Source organism: Aricia agestis, chromosome 9 (genome assembly GCF_905147365.1).
Source record: "Aricia agestis chromosome 9, ilAriAges1.1, whole genome shotgun sequence".
Classification (NCBI taxonomy): Eukaryota; Metazoa; Arthropoda; class Insecta; order Lepidoptera; family Lycaenidae; genus Aricia; species Aricia agestis.
This window is the reverse complement of record NC_056414.1, coordinates 3387623-3399846: the sequence shown is the minus strand read 5'-3', so window position 1 is coordinate 3399846 and position 12224 is coordinate 3387623. Positions and strand designations below refer to the sequence as shown.

The 12224-nt window shown below is 38.9% G+C and overlaps 1 protein-coding gene across 2 annotated transcripts in view; it reads left to right on the top strand.

Annotated features, from left to right (window-relative positions):
* Positions 1-2673: 2673 nt before the first annotated feature.
* The window catches only part of LOC121730528 (protein bunched, class 2/F/G isoform-like), a 182784-nt gene continuing 173233 nt past the window's right edge, over positions 2674-12224 (top strand). For both annotated transcript variants that reach the window (XM_042119616.1, XM_042119615.1), the window contains exon 1: positions 2674-5596. In XM_042119616.1, the coding sequence (XP_041975550.1) occupies positions 2895-5596 (2702 nt within the window). In that variant the 5' untranslated portion in view covers positions 2674-2894. The remainder of the gene's footprint in view (positions 5597-12224) is intronic.

Here is a 12224-nt window from a genome sequence, read left to right as displayed (position 1 = left end):
CAAAATTAAATTAATACTTAAGGGGGGCTCCCATACAACAAACTTGATTTTTTTGGCCTTTTTTGCTCGTAATCAATAATGGTAGTAATAGTACGCACTTGAAATTTTCACAAAGTCCTTAATTGTAGGTGTACTTTAATGATTTATAATAAAATAAAATAAAAATTAAGGAGGGCTCCAATACAAAAAAAAAAAAACAATTTTTGGCCTATTTTTTCTCTATATCGGTACGGAACCCTTCGTGCCCGAGTCCGACTCGCACTTAGCCGATTATTTTTGTGTGCGTGTGTTGTGTATTATATTACTGAGCTCCTCTTAACTGCTGGACCGATTTTGATGATTCTTTATTCTGTGTGTTTTGAGAACGGTATAGATTCATAGTTTGGTCCACTGGAAAATGCCCTTTTAATTATTTTTTGTGTAATGTATGTACCTAGTTATGTACAGACTGCACAAAGGCTTTTGGTTTGGATCCGCTAGTATTTATAATTTCCTATCATCCCATTCCTCAACCTCTTCCTCATCCGCATCCTCTTCCTCAAAAAATATCCTCTACCTCATCCGCATCCTCTAAATTTGCGAGTGACAATTCCTCTTCCTCCTCTTCCTCATAATCACTTCCTCAACGACCCTAGTGTAGAATCCGACCGCACTGACCACTGACCACTGTGAGCTGTTGCAACTTGCAAGTGCCTGAAAAAAATGTTGATTATCTTTTTTCATAGCAAAAGTACTAAGAATTAAGTAAGTACATATTTTTGGAGATCTTTGTCCAATATACATATAGTGTGTTTGTGTAAACACCGTTATCCTTGAAACCACCAAATGAGCCCGTCAAAATGAACAACTTTTTCTATGAGAACAATGCTGGGAACTCAAAAAAAATGCCGTCTTCATACCCATACGGAATCCCGGATCGGCAATTTGTATGGGTGTGAACACGGATTTTTTTGAGTTCCCAGCATTGTTCTCATAGAAAAAGTTGTTCATTTTGATGGGCTCATTTGATGGTTTCAAGGATAACGGTATTTACACTAACACACTGTCTGTATACATTCAAAAGAAATAAGACGTCATCAAAATAATATCCATACTTCCATACTAATTTTATAAATGCGAAGTGTGTCTGTCTATCTGTCTGTGTGTCACGCTCTTCACACACCGTTGAACCGATTTTAATGGGTAAAATTCTCGTGTCACAGTTTTCGTTGCCATACTCCTCCGAAACGGCTTGACCGATTCTCATGAAATTTTGTGAGCATGTTGAGTAGGTCTGAGAATCGGCCAACATCTATTTTTCATACAAAAAAATATATGGCAAAACAACGTTTGCCGGGACAGCTAGTAGCATAATTATCGTTTCGGAAAAACGTACGGTTCCCGCCGTCCGCGCTTTATCGAATGTCGGCGCAATAAGTTGCGGTGTCATAGTTATTTATGTCTAACTAACCAAATAAAATATTTTATTTGGTTAGTTAGAGAGAAAAAGAACAATACTTACAATACAATATAGATGCCACATAGATGCCACCACAGTTCTAACTTCCAGATTATCGTAAACTAAGTTTATGATTCTGTGATCCAACTTTAACCTAGACTGTGATAATTATTTATAGCTAACCCTCATATTTTTACCTATAAGGAGCAAACGGATCACCTGATTGTAAGTGATTATATATTGACACTCGCAGCACCAGATGAGTTACAAATGTACCCAGTACCTCGATACTTTAAACAAAAAGTATAAGTATAAGTACTTAATATTAGATTTAAGATTACATAATTTACATAATTTAAGGATGGACATAGATAAAAAAAAATTAATCACCTCAAAAAAATTCATGGTATTCCAAGGAAAAGCCTTCATTGTGGAAATTGAATGCCCCAGCCCAGCCTCCAAAAAGACAACACGCAGCACATTTTCAATGTCTTGGTGAATAACATTTCTTTGTGCCGGTAGATGGCACTTTCAGTTAACTGTACATTAAGTTCCAGAAGACCGTAAGTTCTGTCGTCCTCGGTCCTAGGCATAGAAAAGATGAATATAAAGATGATTTTTACATTTTAAAAGCATCTGTGGAAAATTTAGGAACTGAAATATTAAACAAAATAGCTTCAAAAGTAAAAAAAGATTAAAATTTAAACATGCATGGTAGCAAAATATTATCCAAGATTATCAGATTATCAGAACAGTAAACGATATCATGTTGACATTATAATATTACTTTCACATTGTAAAGTTTTTTTAAAGATCGTCGTCTAAATAATAAAACATCTTCTTCGAGATATTGTTGTTTTCCTGAGAAATTTAAATCTACAAAGCGCCATCTTTTTATTACTGCCAAAACTGCCATGGCATTATTAGCGCCATCTATTACAATAATTTTTTACTAAAATTAAAAATAGCACAGATTAGACACAATTAAAATCTCCGTACAAAATTGGTGCAATTTTGCAAAAGGAGTAGATTAATATATTTTTACAAATACAAAAAGGTCTATTGTTACATATTTCATTAAAAATTAATATTTTATTTAAAATAATGTTTGCTTTGCACTGAAAAGTGAAAAATATATAATGTCAAGTAGTGACATCTATCGAGTAATATGATTAATTAAATTAATTTAGTCTACACTCTACTGCAAATTGTCAACCATAGTGCATTGCGCATAAATGGCCGCCATGTTGCTGCCGTCTGAAAGATGTTCACATCTGTGTGTGTTTACTAATGAATTTTAAGAACTTTCATAGTATAATTATCGTGTTTGTGAAATTGTGAGTGTAAAATGTTTTCTCTAGATTATATATTTGTGGTTTAGAAATCTATCAAATGTCTGTGAGGCCAATAAACAGTGAAATTTTCATTAGGTAGTCATTCGAGTCGGGACGGCATAATGGCTGACAATCTGATACAAAAGTCACATAAAACTAGCGAAAAAAACAAGTATAACAACGTTGTTCATCGTACTACGAGTGAATCTCTACGGCTTAACGAGTCAGAAAAGGGAGTGACTCACCCGACGAGTCTTCAATCCGCCCATAACCCAAGGAAAATATCTTCCTTTCAGATAACCAGTGTCACTGTTGGGTCTCGGGTGAGCACTGATGCAGGCGAGGACTCCGCTGACGATCTGGATGAATCTCACACCGATGACATCTCAAGGGTAACCGACATAGAGAATGAGACACCCAGTTACTCTGAGGACACCTTCTCGAAAGACGATGTGTTTTACAACGCCTCGAGTACATCGCTAGGTTGTGCGCCCGTGATCCCGACCAGTTCTCAGTACGGTCTCGCGATCGTCGGCCAGGAAAACAGTTCCAACCAGGTGGGGGCCAACACCAACAACACGGAAGCGAATGATATGCACGTCAGCGTCACGAACGCCGGCTCGGGCAGCATTATTAATCTTATCGGTAATGCGAAACCACAAGAAGGTATGAAGGAGATACAGGAGCATGTGCGGAATGAGAGATTTAAAGTGGTCAAGATAGAGAGCACGGAACCTTTTCGTCGCGGCCGTTGGATGTGTATGGACTATTTGGATCATACTACCACTCAACAGAACCCTCCGATCAGTTTGAACAACAACTTGGACGTGACCGAGAATAACCTCCAAGCTCCGGACAGTGGTTGTGTTATAAATGACAATCAGTATGATGATATGTGTAACGATAAAGGGCCTAAAGATCAACAGAGTGTTCAAGTGCAACAAATTGAGCAAAATGTCCAGAAGCAATTTCCTATGGCGTCTCCTGGGCAGTCACTCACCCAGCCGATCAATATAGTACAACAACAGATGCCGGTAAACCAAGCCGTGTCAGTACAATCACCTCCGCTAGAAATCCCTCAACAGATGCAGGGACAAAATCTACAGACGACCCAGCAGGTTGGTCAACAACATCCCCAGAGTATGACCCATATTACTATGCAGAACACTGCTCAGAACCATCCTCAGCCGACCCAGCAGCAGCAAGTTCAACAGATCCCACAGAGCTTCCCTCAGCACCAGCTGCAACAAGTCATTGCACAGTCCCAGGGTATTGCGATGCAGCAGATTCCCATGCACCAGCAGATGCCACAACAAATGCAACAAATTCCCAATCAGCAAATGCAGCAAATCGGTCAACATTTGCCGCAAGCGCAGATCACTAACATGCAAATACAACAACCACTGCAGCAAATGCAGGGTATGCCGAACCAGGGCCAGCTGACTCAGGTGGCGGGGCAGCAACCACAGATGCAGCAGCTCCAGATGCAACAAATGCAGAGCCAGCCCAACCCCCAGATACAACAACAACAAAACTATCAGATGCAACAGGCCCAGATACCCAATATGGGTCAAGGCCATCATCTGCAGCAGCAGCAGCCGATGGGACCGCAGCAGGCTCAGCTTCAACATTTGTCTAGTCAGGCCCAAATGCAGGCTCTACAGAATCAGCAAATACCAAATCATATGCAGCAAATGCAAATACCCACTCAGATACCTAACCAGCAAATGACGCAGATGCAGACTCAGATGCATCAACTACCATCGCAGGCGCAGCAGTCCGTTGTGACGGGGATGCACCCACAAATGCAACAACAGGGCATGGCCGTGCCTCAGCCGCAGTACAACCAAGCTGTGAATCAACAAGCCAATCAATCCATGATCGGAGCTAGTATTTCATCTTCTCAGCAACCAATGGTACAAACTCAACATAATGTGCCTCAGTACCACACGCAACAGTCTCAGATCCCTCAGCATCAGCAGGGCCAGACTCTACCACAGGAGGTGCTGTCTAGTATTGTTACATCCCAGCAGGGTGCAACACTTCCATCCAACTTGCAGCCGATGGTATCTCAACCCCAGGGCACAACTCTGCCGACTAATCTTCAGAGTTTACCTGGACAGCAGCAGGCTCCGGTCCATACGATGGCTGCTCAACAGGGTAATGTTCCTCAAGGGAATATACAGATCATGACCCAACAGAATATGCAGATGGCTCTAGACGGGAATCAGCCCAGCATGCAGATACCCGGCTCAGATCCTATATACATGCAGCAAGCCAATGTTGGTCAACAGTTGCCAGCGCACATGGCCCAACCCCAGAACATGTTACAAACTCAAGTCAGCGGCCAAGGGCAGATGGGTGGCGTACAATATGTTCCTAATCAGTCGGTGCCACAGGTGACGATGGCTCACCAGAATATACCAATGTCAATGCAGCAGGCCATGCCCGTTGGAATGGGCAGCGGAGTCCACGCTAATGTAGTCCAATCCCAAACTAACATGGGATTAACCTATGGTGGTGTTGTTCCGGTGATGTCGCAGGGTAGTGTCGCTTCAGTTGAAGCTGCTGTGTCCGGAACTAATTCTCCTGTAGTGTCTATGCCGGTCAGTTCTACGGCATATGTGACTAACACGGCTCAGCCGGGCCTTGACAGTCAGGGTTTCGGTAGCCCAGTGAGTGCTGTAGTGTCCCATGCGATCAGTGGTGCAGTGAATGTGAATTGTGATAGTGCTCCAGAAGCTGCTTCAGACGGAATGCAGGCTGGCGATACAGCGGACGGCAAGGAGGATTCACAGCCTACCTCGCAGCCCGAGGATGAAAGGTCAGTAGAATTTTATCACATTTGCTTTGATTTTCAACTGATAATGTCATTAAATTATTAATGAATGTTGTTGCATTGATAAGCTCCACCCACTGATAAGATAAGACTATTTTTGTGTGATACCATTACTTCATCAGTCTGACATATCATTGTGAACAATATATTGTGACGTCTTTTTATTTTCTGGAATATTATGTTTGGTTAGCTTATTTATTTTAGTTACAGAAACTGAAACAATCTGATTACATATTACTAAGGCATTTTTGATCCATTATATTATTATGTTATTAGTATATTTTCTGCATAGTATAATCAATTTACAATTAATTCATCATGCCCCATACGGTCACCGGTGACCTAGACACAATAGAAATTCTATTGTGTCTCGTTTTTCCACGATCTAAGGGTTAATCATCTATAATAATATGTTGAACTATAAATATGTCTGTGTATAGTAGTGTTATATATGTATTATAAGGAATACACCTATGAATAATAAAAACTAAGGAAGAGTAACTGTGTCAAAAAATTTGTTCCGATTCTACAAAATGTGACCCGAATACATGCATACTTTATGCAAAAAGAGACCTGAATACATGCAAGAATTTTGCGTAGTTATAGAAGTGACAGTTATTGTCAACGGCTTTATTTTGTCAATTTGAATGTATACTCCACTCGGGCTAACTTATCGCTAGCGGTCATTGACTCCCTGTCAAAAACTTGTAATTTTCCATATTAAACCATGACAAACAATATCAGACACTTCATTGTCAATTGCGGTTTATATGGAAAATGCCAAGTTTTTGACAATGACCGCTAGCGACAAGTTAGCCGGAGTGGAGTATAGAGTTTTGTAGCTTTTGCCATATTAAAGAACCAAGAAAAGAACCTGAGAACCAAATTCAAAACGATTGAGGTATATAGGAGTTACCTTCTTAGATTTTATTATTTGTAGGAATACACTCAAAAAGGTCTGCCTTCTCCAGAAGAATTACTGGTCAATAAGCCTATGACAAATTTAATGCAGCAATTTAATATCTAAGCTAGTTACAAAAAAAAATTATGATAAGTGATTTAAAATGACTTGTGTATTTAAATTACATGTTTGTAATTGTTCCAATAATATTATTTTAATATTTCCTATAAATCAGTAATTCAATAAGTAATAATTTTATTCACATTTTAATTGGTTACGTAACCGAAATTTTAAACTTTGATGATTTAATACTAGGTGCTTATTATTAATTATATATATTATATTATTTTGTTAAGCTGCTCACTGCTGAGGTCAATGTGTGGTTTTAATTATTGGTTTCTGCATTTATTTGAAACAAATTTATAATTAACACACTTTCAAAACATGATAAAAAAATTCTTTCTTTGACGCGAAATGTCGAAAAGTTTTATCGATATTCTTAAATTACATTTCAATGGACTATAGCAGCCTTTCCCAAAGTGGGCGATAACGCCCTCTGGTGGGCGCTGAAGACCTAAATTTATATTTTACATGAAACATGTTACATGACGGATTACAAGATTGTAGTAGTGTCCAAGACATTGGTTCGCACATGCAGAGCAGACGCATTCTATTTGCGGGAACCACTCATCCGTAGACAATGGATGTTGTTTTGGTCGCGACTCGCGGCGTGTACCGGCAAACGGAATCCGACGTCCCTTTGATGCTGTTTATTTTGCGCTTCGTCCTGGACGTAAATAGGTGGTTGACACGCACTGCACAGTGCATGGTGCGGTCGGCATGCGTGAATCACTCTGGCGCTCGATTAAGCCGACCAAAAAAGAATGGCATTCTTTTAGTCTGCCTGCGTTAATTCAGACGATGACACAATTAGGCTTTAGCGGCGTACAGATTAGATTATGTCTGATTAAATATGGTGCGTTCCTTAGATTACATTCGTGAAGTTTTGATTTAGTGTATATTCTAGGTACGATCTTATATTTCGCGTTCTCAGAGTTGACTTCAGTAAGCGTCTTAGTACTTGGTCGAATTGCATCACTAGTTCCGATAGGGAAGTTAGATATCGAAAATATACGGGATTTACATTTGACATCTAAATTCGGTGTCAAAATTAGCGAATGCAACTTCGATCACTAATATACGTGATCGAAGGAATGCAATGACTAAATAGTACCTACTCAGTTATCACTATTGATGATCCGTTTTCCTGTTCAATTGGACGCGTTGGTACGTTACAATATTTTTTACACGGTTAAATTATGGCAGCTGGTTTTTAAGTCGGTATTACGAGCAGTGAGCACTGACAAGAGTCACGGAGCGAAGAGGCCGGCGCCAACGCAACGTCATCGGCGACGCCGGTAAGCGAGTCGATATCAGAAGGTCGTGAAATTCGACACTCGCCACTCGCTCGATATGCATCGATAATGCCAGGTTTCTGAGGATTTTTGACAGGATAATATCTGATCAACAGCGTAGCTGATGGGCTAAAAGTGGTGACAGACGTGCGAGTAAGTACGCGGACTTATTGCTCGACGATCTTAATCGCCTGTGTGTCAGCAAAGAGCCGCGAGCCGCGGGCCGCAAGCCTGGGGGCATGGTAATCCAGTGTGAACGATTCTCGTGTGTCACCGACGCGAGCCGAGTAAGTTCGCGAACTTAAAACCCGCGTACTTTAAGAGGATACACCAAAGGTGAGAGAAATTGAAAATAGGTACATACATTTGAAAATGTATTGCTGTATCACCAATCTCAAGTCTCCCACCGCAGAGCGCGATAGAGACAACACGACAAAATTTCTAATAAAAGAACAGAAAATCTTCGATTCGTTGTCCGCTGATTCCTTCTCCAAAACTTAACCGATTTAAGTACTTTTTTCATTAAGAACCTAAGCAAGGCTTGAGCTGTGTTCGTATGTTTTTCTTTTGTATATTCTAGCCAGTTTTGTTTTCTGGGTGTTTTTGGAGGTTCTTATCTTTCTTAATAATAAAATTATGAAAAAAAGAAAACATAGGGACATGCTAATAGTAGCCATAAATGTTCAGGGAAAAATCATAACTCTACCGGCATTTTCCAGGGAGGAAACAGGGGACAACGTTTGTATGGAAAAACGGCGGTGTGGACTCCTCTTAAGTTCGTACGTCTATCAGGCACTTAAAATTTTGACGCTAGCCAATCAAAGGCGCTAGAATCTAGATAAACTCCTGTTAAACGACCTCAGAAACTGGCATTAAATAACTCTACCGGCATTTTCCAGGGAGGAAACAGGGGACAACGTTTGTATGGAAAAACGGCGGTGTGGACTCCTCTTAAGTTCGTACGTCTATCAGGCACTTAAAATTTTGACGCTAGCCAATCAAAGGCGCTAGAATCTAGATAAACTCCTGTTAAACGACCTCAGAAACTGTCGTGAGGAGAGAATACGCCATTTTTAATCAGATAGTGATGTGCACTTAAAGCTATTGACCTAATTAACTACATAATTATTTAAAACAGTGGTAGTCCATTGAAATGTTACATGAGTTTTAGAAAGCTTTGCATTTTTTAGAGATCTCTAACAAAATACATATAATATGCAATTTTCGGTCCTTTATGCAATTTTCGGTCCTTAAATTGTAACATTTCAATGGACTATAGGATTTTCACTTAAAATAAAATACATATTAAATGAAATATAATCAGTTTAGATTTCATTTTTTATTTGTATCCACATGCCAGTGAAAGCGTATAATTTTTCTCGTAGAGGCAGATAACTACATTTTGTAATGAAAATGAGATTCCAGCTAAAACTAATCGGATAGATTTGATTTAAACTGATTATAATATATGAATATCAGTTTAACAGTGGCTGGTACTTGTATACTTATTATACGTCCTTAGAGTCCCTTGATTAGATAACACAATGGGCATTTTGATTCAATCAGTAGGTCATGGTTTGTAATCAAACGCAGGTGCTGACACTTTACGATGTGAAATTTCTTTTAAGCGATTATCTTCTTAATAGCGCATTGTTTCTGTATCATGTTACCCGTTCACGGAACCCATATCATCAGATTATCAGTATCAACAATTTAATGACTAACATGATTGTAGATGTGTTAATTGTCTAGAGTCTAGACTCGATAGATAGTTTTTGTGCAAAGTTGCAAAGTTGCTTAATAATTATCAATACCTACATAGTACATAATAAGAATAGTACCAGATTTTGCATGCAACATCGTTTGTATTTTTGTCTAATGAGTTAGTTAAAAAAATTCGTCGTAAATCGTATTCTGTTTAGCGGTTTAAGGGAGTGAAGGTAACAGACAGACAGATACTTTCGTATTTATATTCTATACTTAATATGTATTATAAAGCGGAAGAGTTTGTTTGTTTGAACGCGCTAATCTCAGGAACTACTGGTCCGATTTGAAAAATTCTTTCAGTGTTAGATAGCCCATTTATCGAGGAAGGCTATATTTCATCACGCTAAGACTAATAGGAGCGAAGAAATGGAGGAAAATGTGGAAAAAACGGGGGAAATTATTTGAAATTGCTTATTATCTTAAGAACTACTGGAGCAATTTTTATGTTACTTGGCACACATGAAAAATAGACCGCGTGAAGGGACATAGGCTATTTTTTTGCGGAAAAATGTACGGTTTCCGTGAAATTCCTAAACTACGCGGGCGAAGCCGCGCGGAACATCTAGTTTATAATATTTAGTATAGATGTAACGACGCCAAATTAAGTCAAACTTCTCCAGTAAAATGAAAAATGCTACGAATAATAAAAACTAAGGAAAAGTAACTCCGTCAAAAAAGATGCTCCACAATACTTGTTAAAAAAGTGTACCTTATGCCGGCTCTTGATATAGGCGAACGCGTTGGCCAACGCGTCTGCAGACGCGTTGGCAGTGCGCTTGCAACGGCGTTTGTGAGTAATCCACACATAGGAAGGTCGTTCAGTATGCTTTGGATCGCGCCAATGTGCGGACGGATTCAAAATGGATGTTTAGTCGCTAACAGCTGCAGCTGTTTATTTATTCACAGCTTATAATTACTTTGTAAATGTGGACAAGAAAAAGTTTTTAAAGAGTATTCTGGAAATAAATAAATAAAAGGCGAGAAAACGTAACAAACAAAGAAATAAACTCACTTTTACATAATATTTTATAATATTAAAATAATATAAGTAATTATTTTATTACCTACTTATTATTTATTAAATTATTACATACAAAAATTATTACATATTATAATAATTATCATAATTATAACTCCGGGCAAACTGATCGCGCGGCCTATGTGTGGATGGAGCGCGAAGCTTGCGACAAATGTCCTTTGATCTTTTGCCGACATTTCCGACCCGCGCGGCAAGCTCGCAGATGCGTCGGCCAACGTCTAAATACCTACGGCCAACGCGCGAACGCCCGTTCTACACATTGGGCCAACGCGTCTGCAGACGCGTTGGCCAACGCGTTCGCCTATATCAAGAGCCGGCATTAGGTACACTTTTCAATACATTTGCAATATTTAGGTGACCTTGAGCGGTACTAGGCTGACGTTACATGACAAATCAAAAGGAACCAAATTTAAAACTGTAATAGTATGGGAGTTACGATTCCTTAGTTTTTATTATTCGTAGGAAAAATGTAATAAAAAAGAAAAATCTAAAAAATGTCGATTATATCGTGCTGCACTATAAAAAAATAAGAAATTTAAGTGTGTAGTTTCTAAGATGCAGTGCTGGCGTGCTTGTACCGGCGAAAGTGGATGCACAAAATTCCGCAATATAACTTCTAGTTGCTACGCGAGATGCTCATTTGCACTGGCCGCGAGTCGCGACGTAGCGTGATGCCGATGTTCATCATCATCAGCGTTGTCTCAAACTAGAATATTATAATATAACAAGAGGACGTGTCTGGTGTCCACTACATAACTTGTTAGTTGTTAATTGTTATGGGAAACTGGTGTCGCCACTAGAAAAAAATTAAACCAGACAAGTTGCAAGATTACAAAGAGCATTAAAAAATACTATCTTCTATTAATAAAAATGAATTTTTTGTTAGTCTTGCTAAAACTCGGGAATGGATAAACCGATTTGGCTAATAGTCTTGACTCTTGACATATTTGTGAAAGTCCAGCCTGCCTAGTGCCTAGCATACGCCAACGAGATATCTCACTCTCGAGATAATTAAAAACTACTCGTCTCAAAATGTCAAAATCTCGACATTATCTCGACAAAAGTCTATAAAAATGTGTTATTTCAAAAATGTTTGTCATGCTAGGATCAATAGAGGTGAAGAGGCAAACCATCAAACATCGAGAAAACATGTAGAGAGATATCTCGTTGGCGTATGCTAGGTAGGCAGGCAAGGTTTATATTAGAAGGGAAGTGATATGAAGTTCATCTAACTTATCAAATAATTCTCATAATATACTGTCGCAAGATTAGTGAGGTAGGTACTGTATAATAAGATGTAACGTCTTAACCCTAGAAATTTAACAAGGTTCAAATATTATACAATATACATACCTAGTAGAATCTGTTACCTACATTACCTACATAATAGTCGCTTCTAAAAAAATCCCAGACCGTATGACGCCAGCGAAGATCGTTAATCGTCTGTAATAAGTTTTTCGACTGTATTTTTAGGTAGTAGGTAAAATGCTG